Source organism: Marmota marmota, unplaced genomic scaffold (assembly GCF_001458135.2).
Source record: "Marmota marmota marmota unplaced genomic scaffold, marMar, whole genome shotgun sequence".
Lineage (NCBI taxonomy): Eukaryota > Metazoa > Chordata > Mammalia > Rodentia > Sciuridae > Marmota > Marmota marmota.
The window spans coordinates 11,721,379-11,742,292 of NW_026000093.1; the positions used below are offsets into that span (position 1 = coordinate 11,721,379).

The 20,914-nt window shown below is 35.4% G+C and overlaps 1 protein-coding gene across 12 annotated transcripts in view; it reads right to left on the reverse strand.

Moving 5' to 3' along the window:
• The window catches only part of CUNH8orf34 (chromosome unknown C8orf34 homolog), a 418,284-nt gene that overhangs the window by 310,911 nt on the left and 86,459 nt on the right, over window positions 1-20,914 (reverse strand). For all 12 annotated transcript variants that reach the window (XM_048782941.1, XM_048782947.1, XM_048782946.1 and 9 more), the window contains 2 exons: window positions 19,682-19,829; window positions 15,482-15,613 (listed from right to left, as the gene is read on the reverse strand). In XM_048782941.1, coding sequence (XP_048638898.1) covers window positions 15,482-15,613; window positions 19,682-19,829 — 280 coding nt within the window. The remainder of the gene's footprint in view (window positions 1-15,481; window positions 15,614-19,681; window positions 19,830-20,914) is intronic.

Genomic DNA, 20,914 nt, shown 5'->3' on the forward strand with positions numbered 1-20,914 from the left:
CGGAGAAAAAAAACTAAAGATATTATAGCTCATTGCTTACAAAATTTTGCCACTGTGGGCATCCAAAACAGTTAAAAACAGATAATGGCCCTGGCTATACTTCTACCTCTTTTAAGCAATTTTGCTCATCATTTGGCATTACTCATATAACAGGAATCCCATAAAATCCACAAAGACAAGGCATAGTTGGAAGAGCTCAGCAAACTATTAAAATGTACTTATTAAAGCAAAAAGAGGGAATTGGGAAGGGGTATATATCCCCCAGAGATAAACTTAAAATAACCCTTTTTACTCTAAACTTTTTAAATTTGGATTCATCAGGGCTTAGTGCTGCAGAAAGGCATATGTGTCCAAAAAATGTACATAAGCCCAAGGTACTTTGGAAGGATATTCTAACAGGACAATGGAAAGGTCCTGACCCAGTGATTTTCTGGAGTCGGGGATCTGTTTGTGTGTTTCCACAGGGAGAACAGCAGCCAATTTGGATCCCAGAGAGACTAACTAAAGCAATTTGTACAGACCAAAAAGAAGATGACTTGGTTCAAATCCATAACAGCTGATATCCTTACATCTGCAACAGTGGTTCTCCCACACCTGGAGGCTAATGAATAATGAACAGCATTAGAGCCTATTTCAAATGTGAAAAACCTTGGGGCTTGCTTGTGGGAATACCTTCAGACCCATATGCAAGATACAGGAAAAAGGATGGGATATCCAAAGAAGAGTCAAACCCAGGATGCCTTTTTCAATATGTATTTTATTATTGCCTTTTCCCACATCATGAGGTTCTATTTTATTTTTTTGAGCTCATACAGACCTAGGTTAATATTTTTCTGATCAGTTCTATTTTTTGACTGTGGAGTTTTTAAACATTGCAATGGAGATTTCACCTTTGAAAAGCTACAAGGCCTTTACTATTATATTATGTATTGTACGTATTGTGTTATGTGTGCAAACTTCTGTTTGTGTTGTATGTCTGTATGTGTGTATGTCCATATATCATATATGAGGAGCGCTCATGAAAAAATGGATCCAAATATTTTTTTTTTATTCACGTGATTTAAATGGTTTAATTTAAATTGGGTAAACAGCTGTTGAAGATTGTTTTAATATGTGAACAAAAAAGGAGGTTAACAGATCTGCTTGTTTATTTTCACCTTTCCTTTTCATTATATTTAATAATTCTGTTCAGGATAATGTAAATTGTTCAGAAAATTGTTTTCTTAGTGCCTGCTGGAATGTTACATAATTTTTTTTTTTTAGCCATCATTGCCAGAATTCCTATCTTCATCCCAGTGCCGGTGAAGACAAAGATAAAACCAAACCACAGCTTCTACGATAGCTATTACTACAAACTGTATAAACTGATGCATCAATGAATAATAACTCAACAAGTGATGCTCAATCAACGAGTTGATTTACTTTGGGAGGAAATGGACATATTGATGGATTCCTCTGCTTTGAACTGCTTTCAGAACTTGCCTGGACTATATATCACTTGTATACATTGTGAACTATCTATTGGTGTGGCGAATTGTGGTAGTGCTGGGGCATCTTTGCTGATGGTGTCATCGGTGGTAGAATTTTTCCAAAAGGAACCATCGTTTATCTTGGTGTCGTGGCGTTTCGCATCCTCCTCCCTTCTGCTTGTTATGGTCTAAAATTTGAGGGCCAACAGAGGTGAGGCAAAGAACCTCACCCCCCCACTGGCACCAAGGCCAAATTTGGGGGCCAACAGAGGTGAGGCAAAGAACCTCACCCCCCCACTTGTGAAAAGGCCTATCCACAAGTATGGCTGTATGCTGGACCAGTAGTCAATGACGGATAAGATCCAACTGCAATGGTACCAACCTAAGACAGGAGGCTGATGCCTTGAGGTCAGCTCATCCGATGACGGGTAAGGACCATATGTAGTATTGGACAACCTAAGACAGGCACGGTCCCTAAGCCACATTGCTTGTTGTTTAATTAAACAGAAGGGGGGAGATGTTGAGAGCCACAGCCAAGTCGGAATGGCCCCTGGCATTTTGCCAGAAGTATTGGTTGAGAGGCGAGCCATTAAGATGATGCTGGATTGAATCAATTGTATATAGACCCCTGCTGTCCGCCTCGGGCGCCCGCTACTTTGGAGTTCTCACGGGGACTTCCTGGGGAGTTCGCATTGGTTGGAGAAGTTCTGGTGGAGGGAGTTCCGGTTGGTGTGGTGTGCCGGAGAGGAGCCGCGTGGATGGCGTTCGGGAGAGTTCCCGGGGAGTGTGCGAGGAGTGCTGTTGGAGTTCAGGCAATAAAGTTTCCTGTTTGAACATACAAGTGCTTTGTGGCGGCTTGGTGATTTGTGCCCAGCCAGACTGCGGCAGTGGATACTTTTCTAAATGGTATGAGTAAGTCAGTAGGAATTAAAGTAACAAAGTACCCTTCATTCATGAAGATTGCATTTTACCAAGCTCACAACCTTTTGGAGAGAATAAGAGAATGTTTTTTTCTTACAAAACTGGGTATGATCAACATAAGTATCAATTTTAAGTGAGTTTTAGAAATAAATATTTTTAAAAAATAAAATTGATTACAGTATCTTCTCTGTATCTGAAAGTTAATGACTGTGCATATAGTTGAGCCCTTTTTTTTCTTTTAAGAAGAATGAACAATAATTTGGAAAACTTTTTAGTTTTATTCCAAATATGCTATCAGGTAATGTGTTAATTAACAATATATCTTTCTACACACAGGAAGAACACAAAGTTATTGCAACAAGCCAAAGACTGACCTGATGCTAGAAGACAGCCCTGACAATAATCCTTTCCTAGTGCCTTCAGAGAGATCATGGCTCCATCAACACCTAATCTCTGACTTCTAGCTTCCAGGGCAAACTTCAACTTCCAGATAAATACCATTCTTGCTTGCAAAAATGACTATCATACAAAATCTGGTTATCAGACTTATGCATCTGGTACAAATTTTCTTGAAAGAAGTTGAGAAGGTTCAAAACGGTGGATTAGAGGAAGGCTGGGTTTCCAGTTGCTCCATGGCTTGGAATTTAAGCAGTGGGAGTATTGCTTCTCAGCCAGGTGCATGAAAGAGGGAATTCACTAAAACTCAATATGGGAAAGTCAGGTGTGTTGAAGAACAAGAAAGAGTACATTGGAACAAAGTTGGTCGCTGTAGCAGCCCTGGTTCACTGCCGAGGGGAGGGATGTTACAAGCAGAGAGAAAAACACAACAGACAAATCTGTTATAGAAAAACCTGTAGATCAAAAAAAGCAGCCCGAACATAGCTGATTGAGAGGCTGTGCAGCAAACTGGTGTCTGAAAAGTGCTCTGTATCTCAACTGGCAAGTGGAGAACTGAGGCCAAAAGCTATCTTGAGAAGGCCATAGGGCAGCTTGCTGCAGCAGGAGCTCCAAGAGATGACAGCCAACATTGCCATACTTCCCTGCCAGCACCTACCTTGTAGCCTAGGGTGTATCTAGCAAAACTTGAGTGAAACAGGCACAGAGAAGATTGTACCACATGTGTTCAACTCAGAAATACAGAGGAAAGTAAAACTTGCTTTCCTCTTGAGTCTGGTGGCTCATGTGATCAGCAGAAGAAAGTCAGGAAACTGAATAGGCAGGTCTGATTATACTCAGGGACTAAGCCTGGGAAGGTAGTCTTATGGGTAACAGGAGTGTGTGAGACCTGTGGAGGGTTGGCTGGAGCTCCTGAGATCCAGACTCCAGCCATGATCAGCATTTGCCTGGTTCTAGGGGTGTACTGGCCTAATCTCTCCAGAGCAAATACCACCCAACAAAGTCCCTAAGTCCTAATCAGAGCTAAGCTCCAGTCCCCAGAACACCCCTCATAAAATTCTGCAGCATCCCCAATCCGGTAGTGCAATCTGGTCTGTGCAGACAAAACTCCAATGGAGAGCACTTCTCATTCCATCCTACTTACACTGGTGGAAAGGGAAGCTGAGAGTTATTTCAACCAGCTTCAGTTTGATGCAGACCCCAGCTAGCAGCTCAGTGTAACCTCAGAATAGAAGGTGTGCACACTGGCTCTTGCTCACTATCCCCAACCCCCAGTAGGAAATTGAGATAAGGGCATTTGGGCACAGGCAGTGACCGTCCATCCTTGTCAACAGTTTTAAACACCTCAGTGGATAGGATTCTTTCATGTTTCATTAAGAATCTTTTTTCCCTTTTTATTTATTTATTTTTATGTTCTTGCTGTGCTGATTAGTTCGTTGGATATATGTTTTTCTCTTTCTCATTTTTAGTATTATTTATAATAGTTATTTTTCCTTGTTTTTTGAGGGTCAGGATTTTTTGTTTATTTTAGTTTTGTTTTGTTATTGTTCATTTCTCTTATTTCACTTTTTTCCTTTTTCCTCCCACTAACAGCCAAATTCTCTTGTTCTCTCTCTCCTGTTACTTTATCTTTTTTTCTCCTCCTTTAGAGCCATCACTTGCTACATCTCTTCTGCATTCTCTCTATTCACACTTTGAATACTCTAACCTTTCTTTTACCTTTCTATCACATTTTTCCTTAGTGAACTGTATTTTTACCATCTTTTAAAACTATTGGGTTTACGTAACTCCTGCCCCCACCATTCATGTTGTTTTGGTTAATACTACTGTAGATGGCACAGTTGACCCCTACTTTTTATGCTACATCTAGGTCATGGCTATTTATTGTTTTTTTGTGGTAGACAACTGATGATCCCCCCCACTCCTGTTTCTGTAACAATTATTATTGTATATGTCATAGTAAGAACCAGGTATTTATTTTAATGCTGTAAATTGGTTTTGCTTCAGTTGTTGCTATTGTTTTGTTTCTCCTTTTTTTATGGGGTGCTAGGAATCTATAGGGATCCTACAAGGTCATAGGTAGAGACTCTGCTGCTAAACTAAACCCAGTCAAGAGATAGAGCTACTGACTCCCCACCCAAAATAGTGACACTCACACTTCAGTCATACTTTAAAACAAGAAATAAAAGAAACAAAAAACCCCAAATAATGACCAGGCCTCAAGGAAGAATGGCTAGGGTGGGCCCTCAGGTTGCATTCATAGACACCGACTGCTATAATAAAAACAGAAAAAAATTAACACAAAGATTGTGGGTACCATACCTAAAAGGGGTCTCAATATAGATCACTCTAAGACATTTTGGCAGAATAAGGTTGTACCTGAAAGGGGCCCACACATAAGTAGAAGAGAAATCCATCCCAACTAATGCATAAAACTCAACACAGGAATACAACAAATGTGAAAAAATAAGGACCCAACATATCCTAAAGTTCATAAGTTTACTAGCAACTAAAACCAAAGACATGGAAGTGGATGAAATAACCAAGAAATAATTCAAAAGAATGACTACAAAAATGTCAATTAATTCCAAGAGAACATAGAAAAACAACTCAATGAATTAAGGAAGTCAATACCGGATATGAATAGAAAAATCAATAAGGAGACAGAGATATTGAAAAGGAATCAAACAGAAATATTAGATATGAAAGATATCATAAATTAAATAAAACGTTCAACTGAAAGTCTAATAGAGTATACCATGCTAAAGGTGGAATTTCAGAGTTGAAAGATAAAGAGGCCAGCCTTGAATATTCAGACAGCATTAAAGAAAAGAAAATAAGTAACCATGATCAGAATATACAAGAACTCTGGACAACATTAAGAGATCAAATTTAAGAATCATGGAATTGAGGAGGGTTTGAGATGCAGGATAATGGAATAGATAACTTCTTCAGGGAAATAATAACAGCTAATTTTTCCAAACTTTGAGAATGAAATGAACATCCAGATACAGGATGCATTCAGAACCCTAAATAGACAAGATCAAAAAAGAAGCTCTCCAAGAAACATAATTAAAATGCCTAACATAGAGGAGAAGGAAAGAATTTTTAAAGTCTCAAGAGGAAAACTTCAGGTCACATGTAGAGATAAGCCAGTCAGAGCTACTTCTGATTTCTCAACATGAACTCAGGAAAACTAGGAATGATGTATTCCAATCCCTGAAAGAAAATCAATGTCAACTGGGGTTGCTATCTATATTAACTAAAGCTATCCTTCAGAATTGAAGTATATGTAAAAACTTTCCAAGATAAGGAGAAACTACAAGAATACATGGCTACTAAGCTGGTATTAAAGAAAACACTAAAGAAATACTTCCAACAGAGAAGAAATAAAACAAACCCCAGAGCTCATAAATGGACCAATCTCATTTGATGAGTAGCTAAAAAAAATGAGAAATAGGAACAAATTAAACATTAGAAATAGGTCAAAATGACAGGAACAAACATCTCTCAATAATAACACTGAATGTAAATGGTCACAACTTTCCAACTGAAGGACATAGGATAGAAGGGTGGAATAAAAAATAAGAACCAACTATATGTTATTGCAAGAGACTCACCTTATAGCAAAGACAGTCACAGAATGAAAGTGAAAAGATGGAAATTGGTATATCATGAAAGTGGAGCCAAGAAAAAAAGCAAACGTAGCTACTCTCATGTCTGACAAAGCAGATTTCAAGACAAAATTAATCAGAAGAGACAAATAAGGTTACTTCATAATAGTAAGGAGAACAATCCAATAAAAATACATAATTATAGTAAATATTTATGCCTCCAAATGTTGGTATAACCTAATTACATTTTTAGAAAAGCACCTCTTCATTGCACATTATAATTAAAATGCATGACCTACAAATCAAGGAGAGAACTTAAAAGCACCAAAGACTCCAATACAATAATACTGTGGGAATTCAACACACCTCTGTCACAATTGATAGGTCACCCAGACGTAAGCCCAATACAGACTCTTCACACTTAAATATATATCATAAACCAAATGGACTTAACATTTTTCTATAGAATATGTTATACTTTAATAGCTGAATACACATTATTCTCAAACGCTCATGGAATCTTCTCCAAAACAGATCATATTTTAGTCCACAAAGCAACTCTTAGCAAATATATATAAACACTCTGTGTGTGTCTTATCTGATCACAATGAAATAAAATGTGAGATCAACTTCAAAAAACAACTACAGAAACTATTTGAATATATGCATATTGAACAACAAACTTGAATGATGAGTGGGTGATAGAAGAAATCAGGGGAGAAATCATAGTCTTTGAATCAAATGAGAATAGTGCTACAGTATACCAGAACTTCTGGGATACAATGAAGGCAGTTCTACAAGAAAAATTTACAGCTAGGAGTGTCTCCATAAGAAAATCAGAGTGATCCCAAATAAACAACTTGATGATGAGTCTCAAGGCCTTTGAAAAACAAGAACAAATCCGGTAGAAGAAAGTCAATAATTAAGATCAGATCTAAAATCAATGAAATGAAATTGAAACAGATCAATAAGTAGCAATGAGATAGAAGCAGTAATACAAAGCCTTTCAAAAAGAAAAGCCCAAGACAAGATGAATTATCAGCTGCATTCTACCAGACCATTAAAGAACTAATGTCAATGCTCTTCAAATTATTACATGAAATGGAAAGGGATGGAACATTTCCAAATTCATTGTATGAAGACAATATATCCTATCAAAGAAAGATAACTACAGACCAATATAGCTCATGAACTTAAAAGCAAAAACATTAAAAAAATTAACAAATCATATTCAACAACATATTAAGAAGATTATACAGCACAACCAAGTTGGTTTATCCCAAAGATGCAAAGATAGTTTAACATATGCAAATCAGTAAATGTCTTTCAACATATAAAGAAAATTAAGGACAAAACAATCACAGTTATTTCAACAGATGCAGAGAAAACCTTTAACAAAATTCAATACCCATTCATGATAGAAACACTGAAGAAACTAGGGATGAAAAGAACTTACCTCAACTTCATAAAAGCTACATATAACAAACCCAAGGCCAAAATCACAGTTAATGTGGAAAAATTGAAAGCATTCACTTTAAAATCTGGAACAATGCAAGGATATCCACTTTCACCATTTTTATTCAATGCAGTACTAGAACCTGTAGTGACAGCAATTAGGCAAGAGAAGGAAATAAAAGGAATAAAAATAGGAAAGAAAGAAGTGAAATTTGTAAATGATATGATCCCATACTTAGAAGACACAAAGAGCTCCACCAAAAGACTGCTAGAACTAATAAATTCAGCAAAGTAGCAGGTTACAAAATCAACATGCAAAAATCAATAGGTTTCCTGTGTACCAACAACGCTGAGACAGAAATTATGAAAACAATCCCATTAACAATAGCCTCAAAAAATCAAAGAATAAATGTAACCAAGGAAGAGAAAGATCTCTACAATGAATACTGAAGAATACTGAAGAAATAAATTGAATAGCTCAAAAGATGGAAAGACCTCCCATATTCACAAATAGCCAGAATTAATGTTAAAATGGCCACACAACCAAAAGAAATATACAGATTCAAAGCAATCCCCACAAAAATACCAATGCCATTTCTCACAGAACTAGATAAAACAGTCCTAAATTTCATTTGAAATAATAAAAGACCCCTACTAGCCAAAGCCATTCTAAGCCCAAACTTCTAAGCAATGCTGGACGTATCACAATCCCTGACTTAAATTATACTACTGAGCTATTGTAACCAAAACTATATAATACTTGAACAAAACCAGTCATGTGAACCAATGACACAGAATAAAAGACACCAAAATGAACCCATACAGATACAGTCAGCTGATCCTTAACAAAGGTGCCAAAAACATACACTACAAAAATTACAACATTTTTTTTTAAAAAAACAAATTGTTCTGGGAAAACTGGCTGTCCATATGTAGAAAAGTCAACTAAAAATGTAACAAAGATCTTGAAATTTGATGAGAAACCATGCAACTGTTAGAAGAAAATTTAGGGCCAACACTCCAACATAGAGGTGCAGGTAATAACTTTCTCAGTAGAACCCCCAAAACTCATGAAATAATGCCATGAGTTACTAAATGGATGGCATCAAATCAAAAAGCTTCTACCCAGCAAAACAAAGAATATGAAGAGAGAACCTACGGAATGGGAAAAAAAAAATCTTTGCTAGCTACTCTTATGACAAAGACTTTTATCCATTATATATAAAGAACTTTAAAAAACTAACAACAAAGAATCCAAATTGTTAAATGGACAAATGAACTAAATAGACACTTCTCGAAAGAAGAAACACAAATTGACAACTAGTATATGAAACAATGTTCAACATCATTAACAGGGAAATGCAAATCAAAACTACACTGAGATTTTATCTCACCCCTGTTAGAATGGCAGCTATCATGAATGGACAATAATACACGCTGGAGAGAATGTGGAGAAAAAGAAAAACTTTTACAATATCAGTGAAATTATAAATTAGTACAACCATGGTGTAAATCAGTACGGAGGTTCCTCGTAAGACTAGGAATGGAATCACCATATGACCCAACTATACTACTCTTTGGTAGTTATCCTGAAGAATTAAATTCAGCATACTACAGTGATAAATGAATATACATGTTTATGGCAGTACAATTCACAATAGGTAAACTATGGAACCAGTCTAGATGTCCACCAATGAATTACTAGATTAAGAAAATGTGATATAATATACACAATGGAGTCTTACTCAGCCAAATAAAAGAATGGAATTCTGTCATTTGTAGGAAAATGGGTTGAACATGAAAATCTTATGTTAAGCAAAATAACACAAATTCAGAAAGTCAAGGATTGTATGTTTTCTTTCTTATGTGGAAGCTGGAGAGTAAAAAATGAAGAAAAAAGGGTAGTGGATCTCATAAAAATCAAAGTGAGATCGCTAGAGTAAAGGGAAGAGACCAGAAGGAGGATAGAAGGGAGGAAAAGGAGAAGTACTGGGGAACAATATTTGCCAAATTCAATTGCTATATTTTGCGCATATATGAATATGTAACACCAAATCCCACTATTGACATGCACACCTGAAATACACCAATAAAAACACAGAAAAAAATACAGAAAAAGAAGATATCTTTCTCTTCCTAAAATAGATGCAAATTTATATTAAATACCCATTCAGGTGTTGATGGAAAGTCACTAGTTTTCTTACTTTATCATTATGTCTGATGTACCAATATATAATGGTAGACTCAGAAGGAGAGAAAAGGGATAAAGGAATAGAAAGAATATTTGAAGAAATAATGATTAAAAGATAATCCATACAGTATTAGTGGAAAAGAGAGCTGTCATGACTGTTCTAATATCAAAATAGATTTTAAGAAAAACCACTACAAATGACAGAGAAGAACATTATAACAGCATATGTTATAAATATAAACATATACAATCCTAGCCTCAGAGCCACAAACTATAGGAAGCAAAAGCTGACATACTTGAAGGGAGAAATATAATTCTAAATAAAAGTTGGAGACTTTAATATACCTACAATAACCATAAGATCCACTAAGTACCTTGCAAGACATATATCCAAATAACGAGAAAAATGATGGTATTTGAATAAATACTTGCATGTGAATGCCCAGAACAGCACAATCCATAAGAGTCAAAGATGGAAACAACCGAATTTCCACTGAGAGAAGAATGGATAAACAAAATGCGGTACATCCACATAATGAAATATTATTCAGCTATAAAAAGAATGAAGTTGTGTTCTTGCTGAAATGAATAAATCAAAAAGCTTGCTAAGTGAAATAAGTCACATACAAAAGGTCACACCTCTACGATTTTATCCATGAGATACTCTCAATAGAAATAACTCCACTGAGACAGAAAGCAGATTGTCAGGGGCTGGTGGAATGTGGAAATACTGGGAGACTGCTTCTTGGGTACAGGTTTCCTTTGGGGTGATGAAAATAGTGTCAAACTAAATATTAGTAGAGAATAGTAGCACAATATTGTGAATGTACTAAATGCCAGTCAATTGTACATTTTACTCTTTAATTAATTTTATTTAAAAGAAGTTTGTGACAATTGGTCAAGCAGCCATAGTAACTGGAACATCCCTAAAAATCCTTTACTTCCTTCAGGGATGACTTAAGTTATATTTCGTTTTGTTTGTTTTTCAAATGGATGTCCAATGCTGAAGTAATCTTTTATTTTCTCATTTTACTATTAATATATCCTTGTGGAAGCTCATCTGACTGTATTATGGAGGTCTATTTATGGACCCTATATTATGTTGAACTGACAACTACAGTTTTATAAGGCAGGTGGAGTAAATTTTTCTATCTAGTTCATGTTTATCAGGAGTGCTTTAAATAATCATAGGCTTTTTCCTTGGTTGGTACATTTTTAAAATATTTATATCATTTTCTAGAATAAAGCCTGCTAGGGACATATTCAAATTCTAGGCCAATATGTACCACCTACCCTTTACCAATATTGAATATGAACAGGATATATCTATCCAAAGTTTTAGTTAATTTGTCTCAACAATGTCTCCTAATTTTCTGTATAGGCAGTTTTCACATTTTCCCATCAAATTTGTCCCTAAAAATTTGGTATTCTTTGATGCTACTACAAATGGTATTTTAAGGACATTTTCAATTTTACACTGTCAGAATACAAAATACAATTATCTGCTTGCTTACTTTGTATCCTGTGATTTTTGACAATTTTACTTACTCATCTTAGTATTTTTTCTTCTATGTTCCTTTTGTGTTTTTCATGTTTATAAAATTTTGACATGTATAGTAAAAGGTTTTTCTATCTTCGCTTGCAATTATATATTTTTTCTCTTGTCGAATTTCATTCACACTATGATTTTGAACAGAAGTTGTAAGCATTTGTTTCATTGATAGAGGAGCAGTATTCAATATTTCAGTGCAGAATATGATAATAACTGTGAGACTTTTGGTTTTGATCTTTATTAGGCTGAGGATATTTTCTATTATTCCTACGTTGATGGAGTTTTTATCATAAATGTTGTGTTTTGTCAGATATTTTTCCCCCGTGTATTGAAATGAATATATAAATTTTCTCTCTTACTCTTTTTTTATAGTGAATTGCACTGATAAATGTTTGTCTATTAGATGAACATTGCATTTCTTACATAAAATAAATTGGATTACTTTCCTATATTTCTGTATTAATATTACTAATAGGTGGTAAAAATATTTATATCTATGGTCTTGGACTAGGATCATTTCTAGTGTTCTTTTCTTATAAAGTCCTTATCTTGTTTTAGTTTATGGAGGCCACCTAAATAGAGTTGAAATGTGTAGCCTTCTTCTCCATTTTCTGAAAAGTTGCATATGGTATTAATTTCTTTTAGTTTCAAATGTTTTGATCCCATAATGAAGCCATCTTGGACTCAAGTCCTTTTGATGAGAAACTATTTAATAATTAATTCAATTTATTTAACTGATAGAGGAAACTTAAATATATCTATTTCTTCTTGAGTAAGTTTTAGTTTCTTGTGTCTCTGAAATGATTTATATCTTTTATACAAGTTGTCAATCTTACTGGCATATAACTGTTAAATTATCTTCTAATCTTTTAATGCCTTCACAATCTGTAATAATTTTTATTCTTTTATTCCTAATACTCTTGCATATGATAAGTCTTGCAAGGTAGTTTTATTGTTTAAGTAAATATTTTCAAATAACCAACTTCTGGGATTTATTTCTTTGTTTTACTTTCTATTTCAATTACATTATTTTTCTCATTTATTTTCCTCAACATATTCTTGATTTAGTTCATTATTTACCTATATTCTTAAGGTGAAAGCTGAGGTTATTGACTTTATACCATTTTGTTTTCTAATACATCAATCTTTAAAATGCTTCTATTAGAGCTATGAATTTTCTCCTAAGCACTGATTTAGTTCATCCTACAAATTTGTATATGTTTTGTTTTTCATAATGTTGTCAAATTTCCTTTGCAATTCTGTGCTTAACTCCTTGGTTATTTAGAAATGAGGTTTTTAATTTCAAAATGTGGAGGCAAGCAGAGTTTCTAAGTTTCTTGTAATTTATTTCTAACTTAATAAAATTTCTTCACAAAAAATATTTCATATAACTACATAATTGTTTTACAGCATACCATATTAATTATCTTTCTGAATATTCTACCAGGTATTGAGAATTATATACATGTGTGTTAGAGTGTGTGTGTGTGTGTGTGTATGTGTTCTAACTTTATTGAGCATGTGTTCTATAAATATCAATTAAATCAAGGTGGTTGTTCATAATTTCATGTGTTTACTGATTTTTCTGATTCACTTATTATGTCTTTATCTGCTTTTAATTCTATAAATTTCTCATCAGGCATTTGGAAACCCTGTTTTTATGTGCACTGCCCCACAGCATTATCATGTTTTCTGAATTCAATAACTTTTTCATTATGAGATGATCTCTTTTGAATTCTTCTTGGTCTGATGTAGCCATATAGGTTTCCTTATGCTTAGTATTTAAAATTGGTTTTGTCTGTATATTTAAAGTGTGTTTCTTGTTTTTTAAAAAATCTATACATTTTATGCAGCCTGACAATACTTGTTTTATCAGAATGTTTAATCTATTTTTATGTGGTACAATTCCTCTCATATTTATAGTTTAACCTATCATCTTGGTGTTTGATTTCTATTTTACAATCTATTCTTTGTTTATCTGTTCCACTTTTCCTGCCTTTATTTTGGGAAGATAAAGAACATTTTCATATTCCATTTTAATGTATCTATTAACTTCTCATTTGTGCTTTTGTACTGCTTTTAGTGATGCTTTAGAGATTCTGATATGCACCTTTAAGCTATTACAATCTATGTTCAAGGGAAATTCTATTACTTCAACAACATTTTAATATTTGATAGTATATTTCCAATGTTAACCCTTCACTCATTTTATTCTTATTGTTATATGTATTATCTCTACACATACTATGAAAATGTTATTTTGTTATTGTTTTTGCCATTAAAATATTGCTAATGATCTATGGAACCAGAGGTTGAGAGGAGACAGAATCAGATGCCAACCACCAGCAACACTCTGCAGCTGGTAGCATCCTACCTAGAGCAAAGAGCTTACAGAATGAGGTGGGCTTTTGGCATTCTCCCCTCAGTGATAAGTGATGGAATCCAGAACTGGCAATATAAACTAGTAAACCCTTATAGTTATGGATTTATCATTGGAAGACAGAGAGACAGAGGTAGAAAGAGGAAGGAAGGAGAAAGGGAGGTGAAAGGAGGGCAAATATAGAGAGAGGGGAGAAGCTGATGACTCCTTGATAGAGATGGAAACTGAGACTTGATTCATTTCATTTTCATTTCTTTATTTATTCATTTTTCCCATATGAATTCATAACTGGGTCAGGAATGGCGTTGGACACTACTAATCATACTAGTCCAAAGAAGACATAGTAATTTTAGACTTGTGTATTTTTTTAATGTTGGGATCAAATTTTATATACTAAACTGGCAAAGAAGGAGAAGTTGACAAATCACAATCGTCATTTGCTAAGACCATTTAATGTTCATAATATTCCATTTAACCTCACAAAACTATTGGTGGGGTTGATCCAATAGTTTTATGAGTACCACTATGTAAATGCAGATAGAGTTAATTTCAGTCTCTTTCACATATGACCCAGATTCAGACTCCAGTTAGCACACAGTGGTTTTTCAAAGATTTTCAAACAAAAATTATTATTTTAAACATACTCTTTTCTTTGTTGAAATTCAAAGCAAACACCTCACTCTATAACAAATATAAGAAATCTATGTATAAAGCAGTTTTCAAGCTCTCATGTGTTCCATCAGCTCCTGAACTATTTAACAAGCTTCCACATGTGTGGAGGCAGCAGAGCCCTGGAGAAATGCAGGGGCTACTAAGGTAGTGGGAAAGGAAGCAGGGACATTAGGAGAAGGGAACTTATGGCAGTGTGGGAGAGGATAACTATAGACTTTTTCAGTCACAAATAATAATGAGCAGGGTTTCAGGGAGATCCTAGATAGAGGATTTAAGATTTGTTGTTGTTGTTAAATGTTTGGAATAGAAATATCTTTCACTCTGCTCTAAAAGATTTAACTTGATTTTTTTGTACTTCATTAAATGCAGATATGGTCCTGCTTTGAATGTAGTATAATGCTACTACTGGCCATGAGAGGCAAGGGAACTGCTCCCTACAACTTGTATTCTTCAAGGAACAGAGTACTAGGTCTAAATCATTACACGTTTGAGAGTATAATTAGGTGACTAGATATACATACAATAATTCAATATCAATGCAGACTTGAAAGTGGAAATCATTAAGATTAATGGTCAAAAATACCAGATCAAGGGCTGGGGTTGTGGCTCAGAGGTAGATCACTCGCCTGCCATGTGTGAGGCCCTGGGTTCAATCCTCAGCACCACATAAAAAAATAAAATAAAGATATTGTGTCCACATATAACTAAAAATAAATAAATTAATATTTTTTTAAAAAATCCAGATTAAAAGTTTGGCTTCAGTTACTACTTTTTCTTAATTTCCTGAACAACAGACTTATAAAGGAAATAATATTTGAAGAACAAACTTACATGATTTGGAGTCTGGCGATGGGGGAGAAATATTAGACACAGCAAGGTCACTTTTTGATTTTTTAGGCTTCTTTGCATTTAATTGCCAAGGTTTATCATAGCTTCTGAAATCTCTTCTTGTTCCTTTAGATTCTGTTAAAACAAAATACATATAAAAATCAATAATAAGGATGAAGGCATTCTTGTCATCAAATATAGCAATATACAAAGGACCACTGAGCCAGTGAAGAATGAGACATTGGGTGTCGTGGGTTTCTTTATTCTGTAGTTCTTTCTGGGCAAGGAAAACAATTCATATTAATTCAAATAATATAGCAAGGCTACTATTCCTATCTAATTGGTAGAAAAGAGATGAGACGAGACAGGATGTGACTACTACTGGAAATTTCAATATCAGCCATGATTTCACTTATCCCAAAGTTTGAAAAGAATCCAAATAGTTTCAAGCTACATGGTAAGGGGACAAGAAGAATTCACCTACACTATTGGTGGACAAACCTAAAACTAGATAGAATACTCCACATTTAAATTTTAATAAACAGAAAAAATATATAATTCTAAGAAAAATTTCATTTAAAAACACATGAATACAGCATCCACAATGCAAAGATCATACTTTTAAAAGCATTAAATATCAGAATACAACTGATTTGTCTTTTGAATAAAAATAAAAGAAAACAGACTGTATGAAACCAAAAGAAATTAGAGCCGGGTATGGTGGTGCACGCCTGTAATCCCAGAGGCTCAGGAGGCTGAGGCAGGAGGATGGCAAGCTCAAAGCCAGCCTCAGCAAAAGTGAGGCATTAAGCAACTCAGTGAGACCCTGACTCTAAATAAAATATAAAATGGGGCTGGAAATGTGGCTCAGTAGTTGAGTGCTCCTGATTTAAATCCCTGGTACTCCCCCCCAACAAAATAAAGAAATTAGAGCAGAGATAAGTCAACCAACCTATGATTAAAAATGGAAATGTGCACAGAAAAATTATTTTTTAAAAAAAGGTGAGTAGGAGACTAAAATGCAATAACACATTTAAATTTGTGTTCAAAGTAAGAAAGAAGAGAGAACCGGTACTGTCAAAAATTTAATCAGTGGCATGGAGAACATACTTTTTTCAATAAACCCCCTAAGAAGAGAGTAAATAAATATGAAAGGCAAACACAATGCCAAATGAAATGAGAGAAATGAAGAGCTGTGGAGGAGACTCAATGTACACATGATTGATTTTCCTGAAAAATCACAGTCAACAGCCCAATAAAACTTTTGAAAAAACATAAGTTTAAAAAATCCATACATATTCAAGAAAAATGATTACTTTTATTATTATTCCTAAAAATCTTTTTTCTATATCTCTCATATTTTCACTACATCAACCTCCTGAAGGTTTTTAGCTTTCTATGTCTAAATCTCCTCCTGCCCTTGCTCACTGCCTCATATCTGACCTTGTGCTTCATCATCATTGGAATCACTTGCTCTCAAATATAAACTCCTCCACAAAACTCTTCTTCCACCTTCCATGATCCCCATGGTATCACAACCGAAATTCTCAATCTGCCCCTAAAATTTTTTTCTCTCTCTCAACCCAGCTCTTATGAACACTAATGAAGAAAAAAAAATCACCTTCTTGCTTTCTGCTTTCTATGATGAATTAGTTAAAAATTAATTCATGTCTTCAACTTCAGTAAGGCCCCAAAACTGCTTAACAAACTCTCTTACCTTTAGCAAACAACCTCACCTCTTAACAAACAACAAAATTTAGGGCATCCAGAATGATCTTACATGTATTTTCTTCCATATTCTAAGTACACATCTTCCACATGTTTAACCACATCTTCCTCCATTGTTTCACCCTCATGTTTTTCATGATTAGTTGTGTTGGGAGTCACACCGGCTCCAAAGACTAACTTCCCCATCCCCCGAGAGCCATCCAATGGTGAGCCTTGCTAATTCACATGATCCTTACCCACCAATCAGAACTTCCCCATCCCCTGAGAAGAGCCGTCCAATGGTGAGCCCTGCTGGCTCACATGATCCTTATCCACCAATCAGACTAGCCCTGCTGGCTCACATGATCCTTACCCATCAATCAGAAAGCACCCTATGCCAACTGACAAACCTTTCAACCATTAAACTCTCATAACTGTCAAACCACCCCCGGCTCTATAAATATGCAGAGCTGTTCCTCAATAAACAGACATTTTCTCCGAAGACGAGCCTTGATCGTTCTTTCAAGTTGTATGATACTGAATGAGTTCCACACCAGGACTTCTGCCTTGAACTACCCCAGAGCTTTAGTCAGCACCAATTGCCTACTGTAACTATCTACAAAGATTTTCCACAGGAAACTCAAATTAATCAATAGGAATTGAGCTTATATTTCCCTTTATAAATTTAGTTCTATGTTCCTATCTTGCCTTATTAAATGAGCATTTATGCCATCACTCAAGTCAGTAAACTGGGAGTTATGATAATCTCCTCCCTCCTTTCCCCTTCTGCAAGGAAAGAGTCATAAGTGCTTGTGAAAGTCAGAATTCTAAGAAAACTAGCAAAATAACAAGGTAATTTATAACCATGATCGCTGTACCCAGGTGTTCTGCCCTATTATTCTATTCCCTCCCCTTGAGTGAAGACAGGACTTTTGACCTGCTTCTAGCCAATAAAATATGGCAAAGGTTTTGTCAATGTCATGATTACATTATATTAGATAAGACTCCATTTTAGCAGAACAGAATGAGAGAAATTCCTTTACTGCCTTTAAAAAAGTAAACTGTCATGAGGTGAGAGAGCAACGTGGCAATGAACTTTGCATTACATCTCGGAGCTGAGAACAGACTCTAAATGAAAGCCAGAAAGGAAACAGGGTTCTCAGTCACAAAGCTGCAAGGGATAAATTTTGCCTCTGTTGGGTGAAGTCTTCATTCACCCAAATGAACTTGAAAGCAGATTCTTCTGTTGGCAAGCTCCAGATGAGAATGAAACCTGGTCAACACCTTGACTTGCAACCTGGTGAGGCTTGACACTTAGCTAAGCCAGGCATAAATTCCAACAAGGACACTGAGATGCTAAATGTGTGCTGGTTAAAGTGCCCAGTGTAATAAATCATTCTCTCTTCAGATACAATGTTTTATAAAACATGGACTCACATGAACTTTGGTAAGCTCACAGATGCTCATCTGATATGCCTTCACCTGGTGGGTGCCATCTTAGCACTTATAAGCCAAAGATTAAACACCTAATTTATAATCTAAACCCAAGAAAGTGGGGCCAAGAAAAAACAAGTGTTCCCTCTGTTGTATGCCAAAAGCTCATATTCTAGTTTCCCGTATGACGCAGACAGCTGTGCATGGATCATCAACACCAGATATGTCTACCTTCTTCAGGAAATACCCTATTCTCTATTCAGTGTCTTGAGAAAGCACTAATATGACAACACATGTAGAGACAAAATCCTTTCCATGAGATCCCACAGAGCATGAAGGGGAGAAGAGAAGTCATAGTGTCATCGCAGAAAAAAAAACATTTTGAGTCCAAACAAGCTGATTCCCTGGAGAATCAGGCAAGGAGTTGGGCACCCAAGGAGATCTGGGCTTGAAAATAAATACCTGAGACAACAGAACAGTATGCAGAGAAGGGTGAAGTCAAGTCTGCCCAAGGATCTCACCAGTGTTTACTGGATAAATAAAGTTATCATAAAGCTGGAGGGCTGGTTCCTCAACATCCAGAAGGAACGATTTCTCCTAAATCTGAACTTACACACAGGATAACATGAGGGCTGGAGAAAATGGAGACTGCTCATCAGTTTGAGAAGTAAGAAAACTAACTTTGTAGATATCTAGTCTTTTTTTTCTTACTTTTTTCTTTACTTTTCTATACAGATGAACTATAAGCATTTAATTCAAAATATTCATAAAAGAAACAAAAAATTAGAATAATTTGTTTGAACTCATACAGAATGAAATCCTTCTCTGCAAATCTGAACCATCTCTATTAAAATGAAATACCCTGATTTTTATATTTTGAAGTACAATGCAATATCTTCAAATTCAAAAATACTATAAATTTTAACATCTGGGTGAAGTCACAGTCGAATACGTGAAAACCTTAGGTATCCATTCATCTAGATTGATCTTATCAAAATCAAAAAGACTTGAAATTTTTCATTAAATGTATCCCAAATTAACTGCAAGATATTTTTCATTTACCTGATGTTTCACTTTCTGCCCAGAGAGCTGCGGATCCAGACAAAGTTCTTTGCAGTTGTCCACGATTTCCTTGTTTAGATTGAAGATGGTCAATAAGAAATGGGATTGGCTGGTCAGGTGTCTCAGTTATTAGCTTGGTCATTAATTCCTGAAGACAGAATGGAGCACACATTTATGTCTAATAACCACAGCAAAGATAATAAACATTAAATTAGCATTTAATATTGTCAATCATCACTGTTTCTATGCAGGAACTAATTTAATCCTAAGAATATTTTCAAGCAGGGACAAATTACTGCCCTCATTCTGAGAGAAGTGAAGTATAGAGAACTGAACTGTCTACATTGCAGAGCTAAAATAGAGTAAACCCAAGAAGTATTTGTTTATATTAATCTTTATTTCTCATAGTTAGCCTAAATATACTAGAAATTTTATCTAAGTACTTATTTTTAAAAAGCATCATCTCAGAATTTTAAGTTTTTTGCTTACTGTTCTGAGAGATGCCATTACAAACTAAGCGTTAGATAAAATTCACCATATGCCTTATATAGTAAGTTTTAGATATCAGATACACCCTAAAAAGTTACTGTGTTAATGAGGTATATTCAAATCTAAAGTGATTAGGTTATGAGAGCTGTAACCTTATCATATATAACCCCCAGTCCATTCTAGCTTGAATGGATTGACTCGGGGGACACCATAGGCCGGGGGACATGGCTAGTGAAGGTGGGTCATGGGGGCATGCCATTAAAGGGTTCATTTTCCTTCAGCTCCTTCCTCTCTCCCTCTCTGTTTCCTGATCCTGCCAGGAACCAAGCAGTTTCCCCCCTGCTGGGCCCTTTGGCCATGATGTGCTGCCTCTCTTGGGCCTAGAGCAATGGATTCAGCCTACCATGGACTGAACGTCCAAAACCTTGAGCCCCTTTTTCCACCTTTAAGTTGTTCTCATCGGGTATTTTAGTCATGGTGACACAAAGCTGATTTAAGCATATACTAATGTCATTTTTCCTTCTTATCCACACATAAATATCCCTAAATGAAGAAAATTTTGTTGGAATGAATAAATGGGTAATATGCCAGAGATTCACAAAAATGAAAAAGTGTCTGAAACAGTCCCCAAACATTACAGAATCTTCTTTTTACAAAAATCTCTGATGAGTAAATCTTTTGGTCTCTTCCTCTGTGTATGTTCCTCCCTCTCCCTCTCTCCCCATCCCCCTCCCCTCCCCCTCC